At 33.4% G+C, this 25,705-nt stretch overlaps 1 protein-coding gene across 1 annotated transcript; it reads left to right on the top strand.

Moving 5' to 3' along the window:
* Positions 1-12,608: 12,608 nt before the first annotated feature.
* LOC121268180 (translin) lies at positions 12,609-20,720 on the top strand. Its single transcript, XM_041172317.1, has 7 exons — positions 12,609-13,096; positions 13,451-13,547; positions 13,637-13,752; positions 14,334-14,378; positions 19,900-19,925; positions 20,146-20,281; positions 20,433-20,720. The coding sequence occupies exons 1-7, from the start codon at positions 12,709-12,711 to the stop codon at positions 20,543-20,545; spliced, it is 921 nt and encodes a 306-aa protein (XP_041028251.1). The 5' UTR covers positions 12,609-12,708; the 3' UTR covers positions 20,546-20,720.
* The last annotated feature ends 4,985 nt before the right edge of the window (positions 20,721-25,705 follow it).

Raw genomic sequence — 25,705 nt, 5'->3', positions numbered from 1 at the left:
GATGATGAATTTTACTTCAAAGAAAAATATTTCGTACATGTAGTTAGTTTGACAAAAATACACATTAGATATTGTTGTCCTTCCAACTATTTATAGCCAACTAACAAGAATATGATGATGGATTTTATTTCGCGCTACAATCATTTGTACGTGCAGATAGTTCAATAGGAATATATTTCAATTGTTGTCATTTCAAATATTTATAACTAACTAACAAGAATGTCATGATAGATTTTACTTGGAGGGAAAATCCATCGTACTTGAAGATAGTTTGACAAGAATACACTTTAGACATTATTTTCATTCTAACTATTTATATCAAACTAACAAGAACGTGATGATGGATTTTACTTTGGGGGAAAATCTTTCGTACATGCAGATATTTCAAAAAGAATACAATTCAGATATTGTTGTCCTTCTAACTATTCATACCCAACTGACAAGAATGTGATGATGAATTTTACTTCGATAGAAAATCATTCATACTTGCAGATAGTTCAACAAGAATTTATTTTAGATATCGTTGTCTTTCTCTCTTTCCAATTATTTATACCCAACTAACAAGAATGTGATGATGGATTCTACTTCGAGCGAAAATCCTTCGTACGTGCAGATAGTTCAACAAGAATACATTTCAGATATTGTTGTATTTCTCTCATTCCAACTATTTATACCCAACTAATAAGAATGTGATGATGAATTTTACTTCGAGGAAAAATCTTTCGTACGTGCAGATCGTTCGACAAGAATACACTTAAGATATTGTTGCCTTTCTCTTAATCCAATTATTTATACCTAACTAACAAGAATGTGACGATTGATTTTACTTTGACGAAAAATCTTTCGTACGTGCAAATAGTTCAACAAGAATACACTTCAAATATTGTTGCATTTCTCTCATTCCAACTATTTATACCCAACTAACAAAAATGTGATGATGAATTTTACTTCGAAAGAAAATCATTCGTACGTGCAGTTAGTTTGACAAGAATACACAATAGATATTGTTGTCCTTTCAACTATTTATACCTAACTAACAAGAATGTGATAATGGATTTTATTTTACGGTACAATCATTCGTACGTACAAATAGTTCAATAAGAATACACTTAAGATATTGTTGCATTTCTCTCATTCCAACTATTTATACGCAACTAACAAGAATATGATGATAAATTTTACTTCGAGGAAAAATCATTCGTACATGCAGATAGTTCGATAACAATAAACTTAAGATATTGTTGCATTTCTCTCATTCCAACTATTTATACCCAACTAACAAGAATGTGAAGATGGATTTTACTTCGAAAGAAAATCATTCGTACATGTAGATAGCTCGACAAGAATAAACCTTAGATATTATTGTCCTTCCAACTATTTATACACAACTAACAAGAATGTGATGATAGATTTTACTTCGCGAGACAATCCTTCGTACGTGTAGATAGTTCAATAGGAATACACTTCATATTTTGTTGCATTTCTCTTCTTCCAACTATTTATATCCAACTAACAAGAGTGTGATGATGGATTTTACTCCGAGGGAAAATTCATCTTATATGCAGATGCTTCAACAAGAATACACTTCAGATATTGTTGTCTCTCTCTCCTCCTAACTATTTATATTCAAGTAACAAGAATGTGATAATGGATTTTATTTCAAAAAAAATTGTTCGTACTTTCAGATAGTTCGAAAATAATACATATTAGATATTATTGTCCTTTCAACTATTTATACACAACTAACAAGAATGTGATGATGAATTTTATTTCGAAGGAAATTCCTTCTTACGTGCATATAGTTTGACCAGAATACACTTTAAATATTGTTGTCCTTCTAATATTTATACCCAACTAAAACGAATGTCACGATGGATTTTATTTAGAGGGAAAATCCATCGTATGTGCAGATAGTTTGATAAGAATACACTTTAGACATTGTGTTCATTCTAACTATTTATACCAAACAAACAAGAATGTGATGATGGATTTTACTTCTTCGTACGTGCAGATGGTCCAACAAGAATACACTTTTAATATTGTTGTCTTTCTCTCATTCCAATTATTTATACCCAACTAACAAGAATGTGATATGGATTCTACTTTGAGCGAAAATACTTCGTATATGCAGATAGTTCGACAAGAATACATTTCAGATATTGTTGTCTTTCTCTCATTCTAACTATTTATACCCAACTAACAAGAATGTGATGATAGATTTTACTTCGAGGGAAAATCTTTTGTACGTGTAGATCATTCGACTAGAATATACTGAAGATATTATTGCCTTTCTCTCAATCCAACTATTTATACCAACTAACAAGAATGTGACGATTGATTTTACTCTGAGAGAAAATCTTTCGTACGTGCAGATAGTTCGACAATAATACACTTCAAATATTGTTGTCTTTCTCTCATTCCAACTATTTATACCTAACTAACAAGAATGTGAGGATGAATTTTACTTCGAGGGAAAATCCTTCGTACGTGCAGATAGTTCGACAAGAATACACCTTAGATATTGTTATCCTTCCAACTATTTATACCCGACTAACAAGAATGAGATGATGGATTTTACTTTTTGAGAAAATCCTTCATATTTGTACGTGCAGATAGTTCGACATGAATACACTTCAGATATTGTTACATTTCTCTCATTCCAACTATTTATGCGCAACTAACAAAAGTGTGATGATGGATTTTACTTCGAAGAAAAATCTTTCGTACGTGTAGATAGTTCAACAAGAATATATTACAGATATTGTAGCTTTTATCGACTTCCAACTATTTATACCCAACTAACAATAATGTGATGATGATTTTTACTTCGACGGAAAATCTTTCGTACGTGCAGATAGTTCGACAAGAATACACTTTAAATATTGTTGTCATTCCATTGTCATTCCAACTATTTATACCCAACTAACAAGAATGTGATGATGGATTTTGTTTCGAGAGAAAATACTTCGTACATTTACGTACAGATAGTTCGATAAGAATAAACTTCAGATATTGTTGTCTTTCTCTTCTTCCAACTATTTATGCACAATTAACGAGAATGTGATGATGAATTTTACTTTGAGAGATAATCCTTTGTACGTGCATATAGTTCGACAAGAATACACTTTAGATATTGTTGCATTTATCTCTTTCCAACTATTTATGCACAACTAACAATAATGTGATGATGGATTTTACTTCGAGGGAAATTCCTTCTTATGTGCAAATAGTTCAACAAGAATACACTTCAGATATTGTTGCATTTCTCTCATTCCAACTATTTATAGAGAACTAAAAAGATTGTGATGATGAATTTTACTTCGAAGGAAACTCCTTCGTACGTGCAGATAGTTTGACAAGAATCTACTACAGATATTGTTTTCTCTCCTTCCAACTATTTGTACCAAAGTAGCAGGTATGTGATTATGGATTTCACTACGAAGAACAATCATTCGTACGTGCATATAGTTTGACAAGAATACACTTTAGATATTGTTGTCCTTCTAACTATTTATACCCAACTAACAAGAATGTGATGATGGATTTTACTTCGAAGGAAAATCTTTCGTACGTGCAGATCATTCGACTAGAATATACTGAAAATATTATTACCTTTCTCTCAATCCAACTATTTATACCAACTAACAAGAATGTGACGATTGATTTTACTCTGAGAGAAAATCTTTCGTACGTGCAGATAGCTCGACAAGAATACACTCAAGATATTGTTGCCTTTCTTTCATTCCAACTATTTATAGCCAACTAACAAGAATGTGACGAAGAATATTACTTTGAGGAAAAATCCTTCGTACGTGCAGATAGTTCAACCAGAATACACTTTAAATATTGTTCTCCTTCCAAATATTTATACCCAACTAACAAGAATGTCATGATATATTTTACTTGGAGGGAAAATCCATCGTACGTGCAGATAGTTCAACAAGAATACACTTTAGATATTGTTGTCATTCCAACTATTTATATAAAACTAACAAAAATGTGATGATGGATTTTACATCAAGGGAAAATCATTCGTACGTGCAGATAACTCAACAAGAATACACTTTTAATCTTGTTGCCTTCCTCTCATTCTAATTATTTATACCTAACTAATAAGAATGTGATGATGGATTCTACTTTGAGCGAAAATTCTTCATACGTACAGATAGTTTGACAAGAATACATTTCAGATATTATTGCATTTCTCTCATTCTAACTATTTATGCGCAACTAACAAGAATATGAGGATGAATTTTACTTTGAGGGAAAATCATTCGTACGTGTAGATAGTTCGACAAGAATACACTTTAGATATTGTTGTCCTTCCAACTATTTATACCCGACTAACAAGAATGTGATAATGGATTTTATTTCAAAGGAAAATCCTTTGTACGTCCATATAGTTCCACAATGATACACTTAAAGATAATGTTGTCTTTCTTTATTTCCAACTATTTATACTCAACTAATAAGAATGTGATGATTGATTTTACTTTATGGGAAAACCCTTCACACGTGCAAATAGTTCAACAAGAATACACTTCAGATATTGTTACATTTCTCTCATTCCAACTATTTATATCTAACTAACAAAATGTAATGATGGATTTTACTTCAAGGGAAAATCATTCGTACGTATAGATAGTTCAATAATAATACACTTCAGATATTGTTGCATTTTTCTCATTCCAACAATTTAAACCCATGTGATAATAGATTTTACTTCGAGAGAAAATCATTCGTACGTGCAAATAGTTTGACAAGAATACACTTCAGATATTGTTGTCTTTCTCTTCTTTCAACTTTTTATGGTCAACTAACAAAATGTGATAATTGATTTTACTTTGATAGAAAATCCTTCATACGTGCAGATACTTCGACAAGAATATACTTCAGATATTATTGTCATTCTTTCATTCCTACAATTTATACCCAACTAACAAGAATGTGGTAATAGATTTTACTTTGAGAGAAAATCTTTCGTACGTGCAAATAGTTCGACAAGAATACACTTCGGATATTGTTGTCTTTCTCTCATTTCAACTTTTTAAAGCCAACTAATAAGAATGTGATGATGAATTTTACTTCGAAAAAAAATCTTTCGTACGTACAGATAGTTCAACAAGAATACACTTCAGATAGTGCAACTATTTATACCCAACTAACAATAATGTGATGATGATTTTTAGCTCAAAGGAAAATCTTTCGTACGTGCAGCTAGTTCGACAAGAATACACATTAGATATTGTTATCCTTCTAATTATTTACACCGAACTAACAATACTGTGATGATGGATTTTATTTCGAGGGAAAATCATTCGTATTTGCAGATAGTTCAGCCCGAATACACTTTAGATATTGTTGTCCTTTCAAATATTTATAACCAACTAACAAGAATGTCAAGATGGATTTTACTTGGGGGAAAATCTATCGTACTTGCAGATAGTTCGACAAGAATACACTTTAGACATTGTTTTCATTCCAACTATTTATACCAAACTAATAAGAATGTGATGATGAATTTTACTTCGAGGGAAAATTCATCGTACTTACAGAAAGTTCGACAAGAATACACTTTAGATATTGTTTTCATTCTAACTATTTATACCAAACTAACAAGAACGTGATGATAGATTTTAATTAGAGAGAAAATCCATCGTACTTGCAGATAGTTCGACAAGAATACACTTTAGACATTGTTTTCATTTCAACTATTAATACCAAACTAACAAGAATGTGATGATGAGTTTTACTTTGAGGGAAAATCATTCGTACGTGCAGATAGTTCAACAAGAATACACTTCAGATATTGTTGTCCTTCCAACTATTTATACCCAACTAACAAGAATGTGGTGATGGATTTTACTTCGAGAAAAAACTAGTCGTACGTGCAGATAGTTCGATAAGAATACACTTCAGATATTGTTGTCTTTCTCTCATTCAAACTACTTATAGCCAACTAATAAGAATGCGATATGTATTTTAGTTCGAGGGAAACTCCTTCGTACGTGCAGATAGTTCGACAAGAATACAATTCAGATATTGTTACATTTCTCTCCATCTAACTATTTATACTCAACTAACTATAATATGGTGATGATTTTTACGTCGAATGAAAATCTTTAGATATTGTTATCCTTTCAACTTCAGATAGTTCGGTAAGAATATACTTTAGATATTGTTATCCTTTCAATTATTTATACCCAACTAACAAGAATGTGATGATGAATTTTATTTCGAGAAAAAATCATTCGTATGTGTAGATAGTTACACAAGAATACACTTCAGATATTGTTGCATTTCTCTCTTTTCAACTATTTATACTCAACTAACTATAATGTGATGATGATTTTTACTTCCATGGAAAATCTTTCGTACGTGCAGATAGTTCGACAAGAATACACTTTAGATATTGATATCCTTCCAACTATTTATACCCAACTAACAAGAATGTGATGATGGATTTTATTTTGAGGGAAAATCCTCCGTACGTACAGATAGTTCCACAAGAATACATTTCAGATATTGTTGTCCATCCAACTATTTATACCCAACTAACAAGAATGTGATGATGAATTTTACTGCGACAAAAAATCTTTCATACGTGTAGATAGTTCGACAATAATACACAATAGTTATTGTTTTCATTCTAACTATTTATACCCAACTAACAAGAATGTGGTGATGGATTTTACTTCGAGGGAAAACCCGTCATATGTGCAGATGGTTCGACAAGAATATACTTCAGATATTGTTGCATTTCTCTCATTCCAACTATTTATACCCAATTAACAAGAATGTGATATAGATTTTAGGTCGAGGGAAACTCCTTCGTACGTGTAGATAGTTCGACAAGAATACAATTCAGATATTGTTGTCTTTCTCTCATTCCAACTATTTATACCCAACTAACAAGAATGTGATGATGTGATACGAAATATACTTCTTCATTAAAAATATAATATTTACAATTACTTGTATTTGTAATAAAAATATTAATGTAGTTGAAAAACAAGTACACCTCATATTAGAATTAGTAGACAAAATTAATGACTCTCAAGAAAGAAAATATTACTTAGAAATGTTAAAAGACACTTTTAACAATCAAAACATTTCGGTAACGTCATCCTCAACACCTTACAGTTTTTCAGAAATATTAGGAAGATTTAAAAGAGACAAACAAAAAATTACGATACAAGATATACAAAAAGAAATCAATGAAATAAAATAAGAGATTAAAAATTTGAAAACATCCAATCTTAAATTAGAAGTTTCGAATGAACAATTTTTACAAGAAATTATATTATTAAAAATAGAGAAAAATGGAAATAATTTTCATGATAAAGAACATAATAAAGAATAATGAGAGTGTTCAACATTTATACAAGACGAAACAGATAATTTCATTAATATCATTGATAAGATAAATTTTCAAAAATGGTATGCTAAAGTAACAGTTTCAATTAATCGAGAATTTTCTTTCACTACAATTGCCCTATTAGATATGTGAGCAAATTTAAATTGTACACAAGAAGGCTTAATACCTTCTAAATATTTTGAAAAAAATAAAAGAATCATTATCCCAAGCTAATAGAACAAAATTAAACGTAAATTATAAATTATCTAATGCACATATTTGTAATAATGGAATTTGTTTTAAAATAACATTTATCTTAGTAAAAAAATATCAATACTAAAATAATATTAGGAAATCATTTTCTTGCCTTATTCTACCATTTCTCTGTAACAAAAGAAGGAAACTCTACTAAAATACTTGGACAAGAAATTCAATTTAAATTCTTATTTCCCCTGGTATCAAAAGAAATTAACTTTTTAAATGAAGTTTCATTAACTAGAAAAATTAATTTTTTAACAAAAAATAGAATTAGAAGAAAAGAAAACCAGATAAATTTCTTAAAACAATAATTAAAATATAAAAGAATTCAAGAACAATTAAAAAACCTATTATTAACCCAAAAAATTGATAATTTTAAAACTATAATTGAAAATGAAGTGTACTCTAACCTGCCTAATGCCTTCTGGAATAGAAAACAACATATAGTTGAATTATCTTATGAAAAAGAATTTTCTGAGAAAAATATTTCAACTAAGGCTAGACCTATTCAAATGAATAATGAATTATTAGAATAATGTAAAAAAAAAAATTAATGATTTAAGAATCAAATGATTAATAAGGAAAAGTAAATTACCAAGGAGTTGTGCTGTTTTTTATGTTAAAAAATAAGAATTAGAAAAATGAGTTCCCAGTCTAGTAATCAATTATAAACCTTTAAATAAGGTATACAATGGATTAAATACCAAATTTCTAATAAAAAAGATTTATTATCCCGACTATATAATGCTACAGTATTTTCAAAATTTGACATGAAAAGTGGATTTTGGCAAATCCAAATTGTTGAAAAAGATTATTATAAGACAGCATTCACAGTTCCATTTGGATATTTTGAATGGAACGTTATGTCATTTGGATTAAAAAATGCTGCCAGTGAGTTTCAAAATATTATGAATGAGACATTTACCACTTTCACTCATTTTTCAATAATTTATATAGATGATGTATTGATATTTTCTTTATCTACTTAACATTGGAAATATTTAAATACTTTTGTTCAAATTATCAAACAAAATGGATTAGTCATTTCATCACCAAAAATAATTATTTCAAGACAAAATTAGATTTGGACATGAAATTTATCAAGGAACTGTTACACCAATTAACTGAGCAATAGAATTTGCTAATAAATTTTCAGATGAAATAAAAGATAAGTAATAACTACAAAATTTTTTAGGAAGCTTCAATTATGTTGCAGACTTTTATCAACCTCTCAGACCATTATGTAACCATTATTTAAAAGATTAAAAAGAATCCATCCTCATGGACAGAAAAACATACAAATATTATAAAACAAATTAAGGCTCATGTTAAGAAATTACCATACTTATGACTCTCATCTCCTCATACTTTTAAAATTGTTGAAACAAATGCCTCTGATCTTGGTTATGGAAGAATTATGAAATAAAAATTATCAACTGATTCAGAACAGATTGTCCGATTCCATTCAGGATGTTGGAATCTTGCCCAAAAGAATTATCGTACTATTAAAAAAGAAATTTTAGCTATTGTATTCTGTATTTCTAAATTTTAAGATGATTTGTTGAACCAAAAATTTTTACTTAGAATAGATTGTAAATCAGCTAAGGAATTTTTGATTAAAGATGTGAAAAACTTAGCTACTAAACAAATATTTGCTAGATGACAAGCTATATTAAGTATTTTTTATTTTGATATTGAACATATCAAAGGAGAATCTAATTCTCTTCTTGATTTTTTATTCCGAGAATTCTTACAGGGAAAATTATATCAACTTCAAAATCAAAAGTAAAGTCCAAATTTTCATACGCACGACCACCATCTTCTCCCTATCCTTCACCTTATCTTTTTACAACTGCAAGACCATATACGGTATTGGAGTCATTACCACAAAACATTAGACCATCTTACAATTCATTTTCATCATTAGTCTTTTCAAAATTACCAACCTACTTCAAAATCACCCTCTTCCTCTTCTCTTTCCCAAATTATTAATTCTCCATTACTATCTTAGCCTTCTTCATCTCCTATTATCATCAAATCTTATTGGCACCCAGTCTTCTCTATCGAATTTGAAATTCAACACATGTCTGACCCCAAAAATTACTTGATGCATTTCTTTTACCAGACTAACATTATGTTCCGTAAAATATTAAAAAAATCCAGAATTTTTATGAATTCATATTAGTTAACTCCGACTCAATTATTCTCTCTGAAATTCCTTATTCTTTTCAAACTTAACTTTCTTCACTTGCATCTCCAATTATTGATTTTCATAAAATTACCATTAAATAGGTTTTCACTTTAGAACAATGGGGAAAAAATTCCTATTTGACAAGAAAATTTTCTCATTCTTATGATCTGCCTTATTATGATTATCAACAAGTATGAACAAAAATGTTCCTAAAATAAAATAAAAATTTACGTCATTCGTGGTTCTTCCATTTTGACAAATTACAAGAGATCAACATACTCTCGAAATGACTTTCACTATGATGGGAATATTATGGATCCGAACCTTTTCTCCTTCCTCTTCCCCTTCAGGAAAGTTTTCGAATTTTTATTTCACAAAATGACAGTCCACCAGCATTAAATCATTGCTCACCACTCTTTCTTTTCTTCCTCAAAACAAAATTAAATTGGATTATGAAATGAAAATATGTTATCAAACCTCATCTTTCTCTTAAAACTATTATGTTTCTAACCCGCTAAGTTTCTGTCAAATGGTGAAAAAAATATAATTATGATCATATCTTAAAAATGTTTTCAAAAGTTACAAAGACCCTAGAAGTTCTAGTCCAACAGAGCATATTCCAAGTACAATTAGCATCCATTACCAACAAGAAAGATTTGAAAAAATTAGCCGAAACAATGTTATAAGTTTTAGATAGTGACGATGAAGAATAAGTATAATATCTCGCCAAATTATCTCTATTACAGCAACTCTCATTATCACCAGCCCATCAGGACTCTCATTCTCAACAGGCCTCCCATTCTCAGGGTAACTCAGTCGCCTCTCATTCTCAAGATTACTCACCCTATATGGATTTTCAAGATCTGTTTGATATGGAATTAACAAATTATGATTCATAGATTATGTGATTCTAGAAGATTACTAATATCTCAATTAGTCAGCGTGACAGAAGAAAGTCGTCAGAAATATTATCTCCTCAAAAGATTATTATTCATATTAGATTATTATCTAGGAAAACAACAAACGACTTTGTACATACTAGTTCACTTGTCATGTACTGTGTTAGTTTATTTTTAGTGTTAGATGATACATTACATGTATGATTAAATCACTGTTTTGTACTGTTTTAGTGTTTATATAAAGGAGTCTGTAAAAAAAGAAGGACATTCAGAATTTTCCATCTGAAGCCTCTTCCTCTCTCGCCCAAATCACTTCACTCCAGTCCTCCTCACTTTGTAAATCTTCTTTTCTTCATGTCTTCTTCTTCCAACTCATTTGAGAATTAGTCTCCTTGTGTGTATTATGTTTTTAATGAAGAAGTTTATTTCGTATATTTTTTCTATATTATTTACTTCCTCATACATATGGTCAGTTATACTGCCTGCTCTATTTGCTATTATGCATATGACCAGTTTTACCGCCTATTATTCTTATTAATATTATACTATTATTATTATCTTTTTATTACCTGAGATTTACGCTTTTGGTATTAGAGTCATTGGTGATTATATTGTTATATTATATTTATTATTTATTTTGCCTTTTATATTGCTAATATACATTAATATATAATGTATATTAGTTACAATTTACATTTTATGGCCTAATACTAATAGTCTAATATTATATTACTATTAGTAATATACTTTAAGTTTATATATAAATAATATACTATTAGCAGATTTTTCTTTTCAGTTTTTTTATAGCATTTATAACATTTTTTTTTGTTTTTTTTCATTTTCTATTTCATTTTCTATAAAGCAAAGCAGATTTTTTATAACATTTACATATCAGATTTTTCTATAATGCAGATTTTTATAAACAATTTTTTTTTTATAGCTGATTTTTAATAGAATAGATTTTTTTTTTTAAAACAGTTTTTTATAAACAAATTTATTAGAACAAATTGGTTCTTTATTAAAATTAGAAAACCGGACCAGAACCGGTAAAACTGAAAATACTGATTTAGGAAGATAACAGATATGAAATTAATTTTTAAAAATGTAAAACCGATATTATCGGTTCGATCCAAAATTTTATCTAAAATCGAACCAAACCGGATCGGTTCACCCCTAACAAAAACCAAGTGGTAGTTAGGCGACCACTCTTAGATATGGTAAGGGTGGTCCCCCCAATTTTTCATATTGTTTTATAAAATAACTCATTTTATTTTTTATTTAAATGACTTTCGGGCTTTTATTAAATATTATGTTTTTAAGATTATTTTTATATTTTAAGGCTTTTGTATTTTATTTCTATTTTCTATTTTAAGTTTTATTCTTTATTTTCTATTTTTGTTGTATTTCAATTTGGCCTTTTTAATCATTTTACATTTTAAATGATTCTTTTATGCTCTTATATATATTTGTTTTATTTTGTTTTTATGTTTACACACTTATCACTCATTTGGCCTGTCAAATAACATCAAACTGTCATCAGTGCTGATATAATAGTTGTAACAGTTTATTAATATAAAGGGTGGTGCTGACCCACTGATAATAGCATTACTCTTGCAACGCTCAATTTTACCGTTATACCAGAATTCTTATTTTATTTTTTTAAATTTTTTTTATCATTTTAAAATATTTTTAAAAAATATTAGAAAGATTATCAATATATTAATAATTAATTTTTTAATTATTAATTAAAAAATTAAAATATATAAGATGTCAAAAAGAAGTAAATAAAATGGAGAAATTATCCTTTTTCTTACTCTTGACCAGTTAAAAGACATAGAATACAATTTGACTTTATTAGACAGCAGTATATGTATTACTATTTAGACGTAAATATTAACCAGTAAACACAGTACCGTTTACCGGAGACGAACCCCGCCATGTAAAGTATAAACTTGGAATTTGTAAAGCACAGCCAAAAAGCAACGTAACAGGATTAGAAAAATATGAGACCGGCTTTTAAAAACGCTTATTTCAACCTCTCTGGATCCTTAAACCCTAATTCTAAGATACCCATCTTCTTCCCTCTCCACGCATTTCTCACCCTCTCTACCTTTCAATCACCGACGTTTCGCTTCGGGAGCGGTTCGTTTCGTACTCTTTCTCCCTCTCTCTCTCTGTCTCTCTGCTCCTCTTCGATGGCGAGTGGCGGTGAAGCCCAAGCTCCCACTTCGTCCCTTTCGCTGGAGAAGCAGTTCGAGGACTTCCGAGTTCAGCTCCAAGAGTCCGGAAGCTTGCGCGAGCGTATTCGAGCTATGGCGATGGAGATCGAGTCCACCACCAGGCTCATGTATGCCAGTCTCCTTCTAGTCCACCAGTCTCGCCCAACTCCTGGTACTATAACCACAGCCCCAGTCTCATATACTGCTTGTATTTGTATTTTTTTGTTGTATCTTGTCGATTTTCCCTATTTTTGTTTTCGTGTAATATTTGGAATCACGAAACCTGGGTTCTTTCCACCACCTACAAAAACCTTGTTAGGTCATGGTGGGCTTTGAAGGTCAAATACAAGTAAGATGGGTTCTATCTGTTTGTTTAGTGAGAAAAATTGAGGAGAAAATGACTCTGGTTACTGGAACAAGACGAGCGTCCAATTTTTATTTTTTAAAAAAAGTTTAATGTTGTTAGTCTCAGGAGATCAATCACGGACTATTAAAAAAATTTGATTCTTTTTGTGTTTGCAAAAAGAGCTTTTAGAGAAGGCCAAAGCGCAGATTGGTGTACTGAAGGAGCTTTACAATCGACTTGCTGAGGTTCTTCGTGAATGCGATGGGCAGTACTACAGGTGAGTGAGACATTTTAGAAGCCCGTTCAATTCTGGTTTTACTTTGTTCTGTATGACTGGCAACTGCCTTTATTGTTGTCTTATTAAAGGTATCATGGCGATTGGAAGAGTGAGACACAGACCGTAGTTTCATTGCTTGCTTTCATGCATTGGTTGGAAACAGGAAGTCTTCTTATGCACTCTGAAGCCGAGGAAAAACTTGGGTGTATATTTTTTACTCTTTTTTTGCTTCTTTGATAATACTACTTTGGTTTGATACTACTTTGTGAGGGAATGACTCATTGTTACTTGAGCTTTGCACATGGCATTTCATATCTTTCCAAGTTATAGAAACAGCTGAAACTGCTAGGAACATATTCCCATATGATTTGATCCTAGGACCTCTCACATCAGCGCAATGCTACACTGCCCGCACGGCATTTCGCCATAACCTATAGCTAACTCCCCATCTTTGAGTTTATGGCCAGAAGGAACTTATGACTTGGTTTCATGTTTGTTATTTGTTTCCTTTTCTAATATTTTGTCTTCATTTCTTTTTATTAGGAAATGTTAGTGGTCTCTAGATGTTACTTCTCTTTTTATATAGGGATGAGAAAGAAGTGGCAAAAACTTGCTCATTTGATCTTTTCTTACTCCCTTTGCATTCTTGAATCTTTGTCACCAATTTATTCTTGCCTATAATGTTTTGCCTCGTGTCTGGTCATATAAGTCTGAATTGCCAGAGTAATTTCTGATCACTTATGCAGTGAAATCTATTCTAATATTATTCATTTTTCAAATACGCAGTGAACAATTCTGGGTTTGGCCTGGATATTGAAGATTATCTTGTTGGTATGTTTTCTAGCAGTGTCAGATATATATTTTTGTCAACTATTTTTAAAAAATAATTTTTCATATCAATTTAAATATTTATCATCCACATCAGCCACAGATAGGGTCTTTATGTTTCTTCCTCTATCTATGGGCCATACACTATGAATGCACAGACATATGATTATATTGTAGATGCATATCGAAGTCCCTCCTTGCAGATGGTTTCTCAATACAGATGCATATAAAGAAAGATGATTATCAATATCATGATACATATGCTGTGATGAACCCTTCTACTACACTATAGATTGACTGCTTCGAGGTAGTCACCCTCCAAGAACAATATCAAGAATGAGAGAGAGAGAGAGAGAGAGAGAGAGAGAAAGAGAGAGTTAGAGAGAGAGAAGTGCATTGAATTCCAGAGTTGGCCTCCATTCCAACTCGTGGATGCTTTTATACTATTTAATCAAGATGTAAACCAAAACGGCTGCGTATCACAATTCATATTACAATTCAAGCTTATTTCCTCAAAACGACGACACTCTACCTCTTAACCAAATGATGCCATTCTACTTATACACAACTCTCCCACATAAAACTACACTAATAAAACGACAACGTATCACATTTCACTAACTAACTAAACTGCCATCCATGATCTCGACTTCATAAGCTCTGCAACTCTTCTTCACACAACCTCCACTTCTATCATCAACCTCCACCACATAGCACTGCAGCCCAAACACACTTCTTTCAGCCCAAAATATACCCTCCCCCTTTAGAGAACCTTGCCCACTAGGTGAAGAAACCTGTCATGAAGCTGCCAATAAGACTTTCAAGTAGCATCTTCCACTCTAGCTCCTTTCCACTGAGTCAAGACCTCCACTACAGCTCTATTATTAAGCTTTCTACTTCTGCGTTGTAAAATACAATCAGGTTCTGGTACTAATTCCCCTTGTAAATTGACTGGTGGCAATGTTGATAAAGGAGAAATATGTTGGCCCACTTTCTTCTTCAAACCAGAGACATGAAAGACTGGATGGAGGGAAGAATGTTGAGGCAATTCAAGCTTGCAAGCCACCACTCAGCTAAGGTTAACCAGTTAACTAGTCAAACCATAACCTTGGCTTGTCTCCTGTAAAACTTCTCAGAAAATGCTCCAAACATTTGTTAATTGCCTCAGTTTGACCATCACTCTAAGGATGGTATGCAGATGAATAAGAGAGTTACTCCTTGTAGCCTGAATAACTCTTTCCAAAATGAACTAGTGAAAGTGGCCCCTCAATCAGAAACTATATTCTGAGGCATACCATGCAACTTAAAGACGTTATAAAAAAATATTGATGCCACTTTTGCTATTGTGAAGGGTGTTTTAAGGGCATAAAGTGTGAATACATAGACTGTCTATCCACAACAACCATAGCAACAAAATACACTTTTGAAACTAGCAGGCCTTCCACAGTCCATGGACAAATCTGTCCAGATATTTTGGGGCATAGGTAATGGATGTAATAAACCAGCAGGATGTATGTTCTCTACCTTATTCCTCTAACATACTTCACATTCTTTAATGTAATTCTTCACTTAACGCTTCAAGCCAGGCCAATAAAATTCATGTCTAGTCCTCTGTAGTGACCTGTGAAAGCCAGAATGTCCAGCTTATGGACTAGCATGTATAAAATTCAACACTTTTAAGCTTCAACTCATGACAGTTTGGTATATAAATCCTCCCTTTCTTAAACAGCAATCCATGCTTAAGAGAAAAGGAAGAGGTGGAAGAAGAGCCTTCCTTGAACAATGACAATTGTTGCTGAGCCAACATATCTGTTACATAAGCTTGCTTCAATTCTTCTAACCAAACTAGGGTGAGATATGAAATAGCAGACAATGAAGCAGTCTTCTAGATAGTCCCTTTGAGACAAGGCATTTGCTACCTTGTTCTCAATCCCCTTTTTATATTCAGTGGAAAATACATAGCCCAACAGCTTTGAAATCCATTTTTGTTGTGCTGTTGTACCCACCTTTTGCTCCAAAAAGTACTTCAGACTAAGGTGGTTAGTTCTAATGACAAATGCAGACCCTAGCAAATAAGACCTCCACTTTTTTATAGCCAACACCAAAGCTAATAATTCTTTCTCGTAGGTAGAAAGCAGCAAATTCTTACCTTTGAGAGCCTGGCTAAGAAAAGCCAATTTTTTTTTGCCTTTGCATCAATACAACTCCTATCCCTACTCCACCAGCATCACATTCAATCACAAACTTTTGAGTAAAATTTGGCATGGCTAGAACTGGAGGACTAATAACAGCCTTCTTCAACTGCTCAGATGCCACAGTGGCTGCCTCTGAGCATTGAAAAGCATCATTCTTTAGTAAAACAGTAAGTGGAGCAGCTATTTGGCCATAGGCACAAATGAACTTTCTATAATATCATGTCAGTCCCAGAAAACCCCTCAAAACCTTTAAGAGTTTTTGGAATTGGCCAGTTTACCATAGAATCTAACTTCCTTGGGTCAGCCCTCACACCTTCTTTAGAAATCAAATGACCCAAATACTCTTATCTCTTGGCATGCAAAGTGGCACTTGGACTTTTTGGCAAACGACTGATTCTACTGTAAGATCTCCAAAATAGTGGCCAAATGTAACAAATGAGACATGGGATCCTAGCTGTAAACCAGAATATCATCACAGAATACGATTACAAATTGCCTCAAGAATGGTTTAAAAACATCATTCATGAGAGCTTGAAATGTTGAGGGAGCATTAGTGAGTCCAAATGGCATAACAAGGAACTCATAATGTCCCTTATGTGTTCTGAATGTTGTTTTGTGCACACCCTCAGCCCTCATTGTAATTTGATGATATCCAGATCTTAAATATAATTTAGAAAAGACAGTAGAGCTAAATAGCTTATCTAGCAGCTCATCAACCACTGGTATAGGATACTTATCTTTAATTGTGGCTTCATTAAATACCTGATAGTCCATACACATTCTCCAAGTATCATCTGACTTCCTTACTAGCAGAACAGGAGAAGAGAATGGTGACTGACTTGGCCTTATGACACCAGACTTCAACAATTCAGCAACAATCTTTTCAATCTTTGTCTTCTGGTAATAAGGATATCTATATGGTCTTAAACTCACAGGGAGTGCCTCAGTCTTCAACACAATCTAATGGTCTCGAGACCTATGAGGAGGAAGGCCTTTAGGCTCATAAAAAAGGCCACTAAACTTCTGCAGCAACTCAGTGACTTCACCACAAGGAGTAGGCTGATCTTGAGTGTTCTCCACTGTCATCCACTGTAACCATAACCCTTTAGATCCCACCTTAGAAATGGTAGAGATTTCCTTATCATCAATCAACTCAATGGTAGAAGATGTGATACCCTAAAGACATACAACTTTGCCTTCATAACAAAACTCCATCTGAAGTTCAGCAAAATTCCACAATACAGATCCCAGTGACAAGAGCCATTGAATTCCCATCACAACATCACAACCACCCAATGTAAGTGTAAAAAAATCAGCAACAAACTTCGTGCCTTGCATTCGTACTGCCACTGAAGTAGCTCTACCCATACTGTTCAAAACTTCCCCATTAGCAACCCTCACTTGAATGGGCTGATCTTTCTGCACAACCAAACCACATCTAGTAACAACTGAAGTATCCACAAAATTGTGGGTACTACCAGTATCAATTAAAATCACCACCCTTTTTTTTTATTAATTTGGCCAACAACCCTTATTGTCTTAGGACTTGGAGTGCCAACAATAGCCTGCAAACAGATAGAAGCAACATCCCCATACTCTTCAGATTCTCTATCTAATTCAACCTTATCTTGATCCCCCCCCGGCTTAACACACTTGTGGCCTTGATGCCACTTGTCATCACATAAGTAACACAGGCCCTTTTTTCTTCTTTCCTGCATTTGAGCCTCAGACACCTTCTGATAAGGTAACTTAGCAGTAGGCAATGTTTGGGCGTACCCAATATAGATCCTCTTGAAGACTGACTACTAAAATCCATAGAATTACCCCTTCAGGACCTCCTAGTAGTCAAAACATACTCTTTTTGGATCTTTGCCAAACCAAAGGCATCATTTAAAGTAGTGGGATTCATCATCCTCACTGGCAACCTTACTTCATCTTTCAAGCCACTTAAAAAGTAACTCAATTTATTTCTCTCAGAGATGCCTTTGATTCTACTGTAATTCAAATTTTGCTTTATAGGAAGTAATAGAACTAACTTGCTTCAAACGTGTCAATGCCTCCATTGGATCATCCTATGCTGATGAACCAAAACGTACTTGAACAGCTTGTGTAAACTCCTCCCAAGAATGAAGGTACCAGCTTCACTTGCATCCTGGAACCAAATTAAAGCTTCCTCATCCATATGAAATGATGCCACGAATATCCTCTGGCCAGGAGGCACCTAATGATACAAGAAATACTGATTAGCTCTGTAAATCCATGCCAAAGGATTCTTTCCCACAAATCTTTTAAAGTCTAGTGTAATTCCCTTAGCAAATGATCTGTCACCCATATCACGACAATACCTTCACCGACCCCTTCATGAAAATCACCATTTCTACCAACTTGCTGACTTTCTTGATGATTTCTCACATTCTGTCCATTACCCTTAGACCCATTACAAGAAACTCATGAAATATGTTGCAAGAGTTCCGAGAACCTCTTATCTTGATATTCCCTTTCCGGTTTAGCAGCTTCTTGTTGCTGAAGCAGAATTGTAATGGTTTCTTTAATCTGCTTCTGCTGCGTTTCTTGTTGCTGCCTAATGTGATTCACTGAATCCACGATTTGTGCATAAGACAAGTACCTTCTGCCGTTGCTACTGTCTACTGATACCATGAACCCTTCTGCTACACTACAGATTGACTGCTTCGAGGTAGTCACCCTCCAAGAACAAGGTCAAGAATTAGAGAGAGAGAGAGAGAGAGAGAGAGAGAGAAGTGCACCGAATTCCAGAGTTGGCCTCCATTCCAACTCGTGGATGCTTTTATACTATGTAATCAAGATGTAAACCAAAACGGCTGCGTATCACAATTCATATTACAATTCAAGCTTATTTCCTCAAAACGACGACACTCTACCTCTTAACCAAACAATGCCGTTCTACTTATACACAACTCTCCCACATAAAACTACACTAATAAAACAATAACGTATCACATTTCACTAACTAACTAAACTGCCATCCATGATCTCGACTTCACAAGCTCTGCAACTCTTCTTCACACAACCTCCACTTCTGTCATCAACCTCCACCACATAGCACTGCAGCCCAGACACACTTCTTTCAGCCCATAACACATGCACTTAGTGGTTATTGGATCCTCATGCTTATATAACCACTTATCAAGAGTCCAATGTTTTACTCTTTTGTTTATTGTAGTCTTGTCGATACTAAATTAGCCTGTATTGCTGATGGTTCTTTTTTCTATTTTTTTAATGCAGGTTCTTTTTTTTTTTTTTTTTTTTTTTTTTTATACACTGATGTTTGAACTTTTTTAATTGTACAGGTGTCTGTTTCATGTCCAATGAATTGGTAAGAACTGTTCTCCAAAACCACAAGCATAGCATTTTGGTTATACAAGCTTAAAATAATTTTTGCACGTTTGTCATCTCGATGCTAGTCTCAGACCATTATTTTGAAATTATAATGTGCTAAAGATGAGCGAAGACATTAGGTTATATTGCTCAGTTTTTCATTAACATCTTATAGAAGTAGTCAAGGTAAGAGCTCCTTATGGATTGTGCCGTTGCAGCCAAGGTACGTGGTGAACCAAGTGACGGCTGGAGACTATGATTGCCCAAGAAAGGTGTTGAAGTTCTTAACAGATCTTCATGCAGCCTTTCGTATGCTTAATCTTCGAAATGATTTTTTGCGCAAGAAGTTTGATGGTAGGCCATCTAATTAGAACTCTATTCCCAAATACTCCTTTATTAATGCAACATCTTCATGTCTGCTTTTTTTTTTTTTTATAATTCTGTATGCTGTATGAGATTTGTGGTCCGTTTGTGTGAATATTCTCTAACCTTCCACCTGTGGCAGGTATGAAGTATGACCTAAAAAGAGTTGAAGAAGTATACTATGATGTTAAGATTCGAGGTCTGACAGCCAATGGTGATCCAATTGGAGAACAAGGCACTCATGGGGAATCTTAGAGTACAGTAGTTGGCAGGTTTGTGTTGCGAACCCCAAGTTGTCTGTCAAAATCAGGGTCTACTGACGAGTTTGACCTTTGCATTTACCACAAGCATTAGGTTTTTTAAGTTTTTCAAGGACTGTAATGCCTATAAAACGGAAGAAAAAAAATTACAAGCATTTTTTTCCCATCAACATAGAAAGCAGTATAATTCAGCAACTACAGGGGACAACCATGGGACTCAAAACTTTTTTAAAACCAACTCAAAAATCTCAACTCAAAATTTCTTATCCCATCTCAACTCCCAAACGTAGGCAGCTTTGGGGGATGGGATGAGACACAAAATTCTCATCTCATCTCATTATTATATATTTTTTAAATTTTCATACATAATATAATAAACAATTTAATTTTTTTAAATCTCAATTCTACTTGTTCAAATCCTTATACTAATAATATTAAAATATGATATTTTAAACTTTCAAACAAAACACAAAATTCTCATCTTCTCTCTCAAACCTGCTGCAGCTATGGCCTCGTAAGAATTATAGAAAAGTAAATTCACAATTTGCGTATATTTATGTGATCTGTTTTATAATAATTTGTAAAATTATTTTTATGTAATGAATTTGTGGCTACAGTATCTCTCCAAGGATTCTCTTTTTTATAAAAAAGAAAAAGAAAAAAATTCATTCGAACGATTAAAGTTTAGTGTTCTAACGAGCAATTCCATTTGGACGCTTTAAATTCTTTATTGGAACATATAATAATAATAATAATAATAATAAAAAGGTCCGGAGGGAATCATTCCAGCATTTCTTTACAGCAAATTTTAGTAGGGACATTATTTCGTCCTTAAACACTACTGCTCGAACGATATCTAGAATGATACCAATAACTCTTGCTGTAAAGAAATTTTGAACTATGTGGTCCTGCCTCTTAATATGGAATTGCAACGGATGAGCAAAACACAAGGGACATGAAAGGTATTTGTATAATTGTTTTTTTTTTTTATCTATTATGATTTCACACCATATCTGGAACTTCTATAACCAAAACATTTGTCACCACAATCACAGGTCCATTAATAACAAGTTCATAGTAACAAATCTCTCTTAGCTTTGCTTTTCTTGGTGTGGAAGAAGCACTAAGAACCGGGTACGAGATTGGCATCGTCGTGCTTGAATGAAATTGAAAGACCGGTACGTAAAACACTGTTATTTTTTATTTTTTTTATTGTCGCTTTCGCTTTAAGTGTCCAGGGCCTGTATATTTAGAAAAGAACATTAGATTAAAAAAAAAAAAAAAAAGAAAGTAATAGAGGAACTCCTAGCAATTAGGAAGAAAATTGACAAAGTACCTTTTTCCTAGCAATTAGCAACATAAGTTTTAGACAAATAACCAATATATAATAATTAAACGCATAATGTTTGCATACCAGCTTGAAAGAGAATGCAGCATGCCATTAAATCGGAGGCCTTCACTTTCAGCTCCTCCAGTATCCACCCATCACTATAACCACCATCGGTCTTCAAACAAATGAAGGTCTCCACAAATCCAACTTGGCATTTATTCTCATCATTCACCTTTTGTGCTGGTTTGAATGGTTTCCAGGAACCACCTTTCCCTTCTCTATTGAGTCCATTGGTAATTCTTTGTTGTGGAGTGATTATGTATAACCTCCCATCACTATTACTTGGACACATATCTAGAATTCTCGAAATAGATAAAAATCAATTAGTATTATATCTTTTTTTCTCAAAAAAAAAAAAAAAAAATCATAAAGTGTGAACAAAAATGAAGTATTGGATACATACCTTTAAGCTCATTTGGGTTGTAAAGATACATGTCTATTTCGGTAATTAATCCACAGCAAATTTGTTCCCTGGCCATTCTGGGTACTAATTGATTTTGTATCAAATAGTGATGTGTGGGTGATTTAAATTGCACGTGATCATTATTTGGAACTTCTTGATCTTCTGTATTCAATACACATTCAGTAAGCTGAAATAAAAAGAAAAAAGAAAAAATTGTATATCAAAGATATTAACTAATTGTATATCAATTAGTTTGCTTCTGATGATATTTATTTTTTAAAATAAGCTACAATCAGGGTGAGTTAACAGTGTTTGCCAATATGGGCGAGCACACTGATAAGTAATAGTGCTCGCCAACCTAGGAGAGCACACTGAAGAGTAATAGTGCTATCCCACAAAGCAAGCATCTGTCAAACACACGTGTTAACTAAACCAAAAGGTGATCCTTTCTTAATTGAAGCAAAATCATTTCATAGCAGTGGAAGTTAAAAAATGTTCCAAGTATCAATTTAGAGTACTATTGACAAAAGTATTACAGTGGATAAAAAAAAAAAAATGATAAACGTTATATATACATATTACGATATCACAACTGACTAAATAATAGTACACAGATAATAAAGCACGAGTAACAATGAATAGATGGACATCTAATATGTAAAAATAAGCTATCATTAATTAACGTGGATACCAACACAGAGAAATTATCAGCAAACTCATTATCATAGTGAATTATAATAAGCCATGATCCAAATAAAGGTAGAGTACCAACAATGCAACAATCATTAGCTAAGATATATATATATATATATATATATGTATATATATATATATATATATATATAATCTAGTCTAGAGCGAGGGCTAAGATAAAAGAAAATTTTCGGGCTAAGATAAAAGAAAGATTTTGCATTTCACACTTTTATCTTGCTTATATTCAATTACGTACCATGAGATGATATTGTATCGACTGCTGCCGATACCAAATGTTAGGAGAATTCTGGGATCAAGAACTGATACAAGAAAATAAGAACACTCAAGAAGATGAATCAAGAATGCGACGATGGAGCTTACTTCAAGGGAAAATCCTTCAGCAAATAGTTCAAGAACAATACACTTCAGAATCTCAGATATTGTTGCCTCTCTCTTTCCAATTATTTATACCCAACTAATCCAAAAACGCACCGTATTACTTACTAATAATAGAGAAGTAAAACGTATCATATGGTTTATTACGTCAAGATGAAATTACGAGCCATCTACTTAATTCCCAAAACTCCTCGTATCACTAACTAAGCATCAGCCCTTTTATTACGATCAAAACTCCCCGTTTCATTAAAACTAAACGCACCATTCCACTCTTTCCCTTCTTTCCTTATGCGACCACGATTCTTTTCTTCACTTCAGCTTCTACATTTAACAAAGCCCAAGCTCCCACTCGTCCCCTTCGTTGGAGAAGCACTTCAAGGACTTCCGAGTTCAGCTCCAAGAGTCTAGAAGTATGCGTGAGGGTATTCGAGCTGTGGCGATGGAGATCGAGTCCACCAGCAGGCTCATGTATGCCAGTCTCCTTCTAGTCCACCAGTTTTGCCCAACTCTTGGTAATATAACCACTGCTCCAATTTCATATACAACTTGTCTCTTTTTTTTATTTTTTATTTGCATCTTGTCGATTTTCCCTATTTATGTTTTCTCGCAATATTTTGAATTATGATACTGGAGGGCAAGTTATCGCATTTAATACGGCAACCCTTCCGATTTTGAGCTAAGGGGGGCCATTTTGATTTGATCTTACCAATGACCCGGCCAACCAAAGTATGTTGGCCAGTTCGAAGGTGCTCTTTCATCCTGTGGTGCCTTGCCTAGGAGTAAACGAATGGCTGTCTTAGTTTGCTATTTTTTCCTTGATGGGTCGGCTCTCATCCCTGATAAACGGACACTGTGGGGCCTGCCCCTTGCTCTCAATTTTACGTATAGGGTATCTAATCTAATCACACTGCGTGCGGGTCAGTCGGCTCTACGGGACTAGGACCTTTCACTAGGGTAGGATGTGGGCCTAATAGTTACTACGCAATTTTTTTTTTTGTTATTCAAAGAGTTAGGGCCACATGTCCAATAGTGACCCCTCTCCAATTTTATTAATAGACACTCACTTATGACGGAGGAATACCGTAGTTACATCATCAGCAGCTGAGAGTTTATATAAAACCAAAACCCAACATACAAAAAAAGGACCAACCTAACCCAAAAAAAAACACAAACCTCAACAACTACCAGACATAGATAAAAAACACTAAACAACTCTCAAAGTAGGCAAACCACACCGATCCAGTCTCAAAATTCCTTTAAGCATATGAGGAATATTTCTTTAAGCCAGTTAACAATAAAAAGCGAGTCCAACTCAATAACAATATTATTAATACCATATACCTTACAACATCGCAAGCCAAACAACAATGCCATCAACTCAGCGCGATTATTAGAACCAATGCCAATATATGCAGCAAACACAAACTGAGTAATGCCCTCATGATTACGTAACATGCCTCCTGCACCAGATTCACTAAGACTACTGCCATCCACATTAAATTTAAACCATCCCCGATTTGGTTTATGCCAAGAAATTGCATGCACCTGTTTTGGACAAGCTTGAATAATCGGCAACTGTAGCTCTTGTAGAATATTCATTTATTCCATCGGTCAAAAACTCTCAATCTACTACCAGCCCAACCAATCCAGTATTTAACAGACCTCCATAAAGCATCAAAAAGCTCCCGACGGCCTTCCATTCGAGCAGAGCATCTCCATGACCACAAACTCCAAATCAGAATCGCCGGAACCAAACCAAACAAATTGCCAACCTGAGAGAATTTTTTTGTTCTTCTAAACCAAGCTTCCACTGTCTGAATCCAAGATCTATTAGACACGTGCGGAATACCCAGAGCAAGTCTTCCACAGTTTCGAAGCAATTCTCCCCCTATATAAAACATGATTTAAATCCTCAAAAGCCCCTTCTTCACAACACTCACATTTGGAAACCACAGGAATACCAAGGTGCCTTATACGATCATCATCTACACTCAAACTTTGTGAAAAAGCTTTCCTCATTGCCACAGAGAATTTCTTAGGCAAAGCCGAATGCCAAATCCACTCCGACCATTGTCGTTTTGGAGCAGCTACACAAACTAAATCCCAAGCATTGGATGAAGAAAATTTGCCATCCGAGTTATCCAACCATATTAAAATATCAGAACCATTTTTTGTACCCCCTATCTTAGACAGAATCTTGTTCGATAAATCGCGCCCCCACAAGACGCACCAACAAGTCCACATCCCATCTGTCTTCGAGCATACATTCTTTA

The sequence above is a fragment of the Juglans microcarpa x Juglans regia genome, chromosome 5S (assembly GCF_004785595.1).
Source record: "Juglans microcarpa x Juglans regia isolate MS1-56 chromosome 5S, Jm3101_v1.0, whole genome shotgun sequence".
Taxonomy (NCBI): domain Eukaryota; kingdom Viridiplantae; phylum Streptophyta; class Magnoliopsida; order Fagales; family Juglandaceae; genus Juglans; species Juglans microcarpa x Juglans regia.
This window is presented reverse-complemented; position numbering and strand designations above follow the sequence as displayed.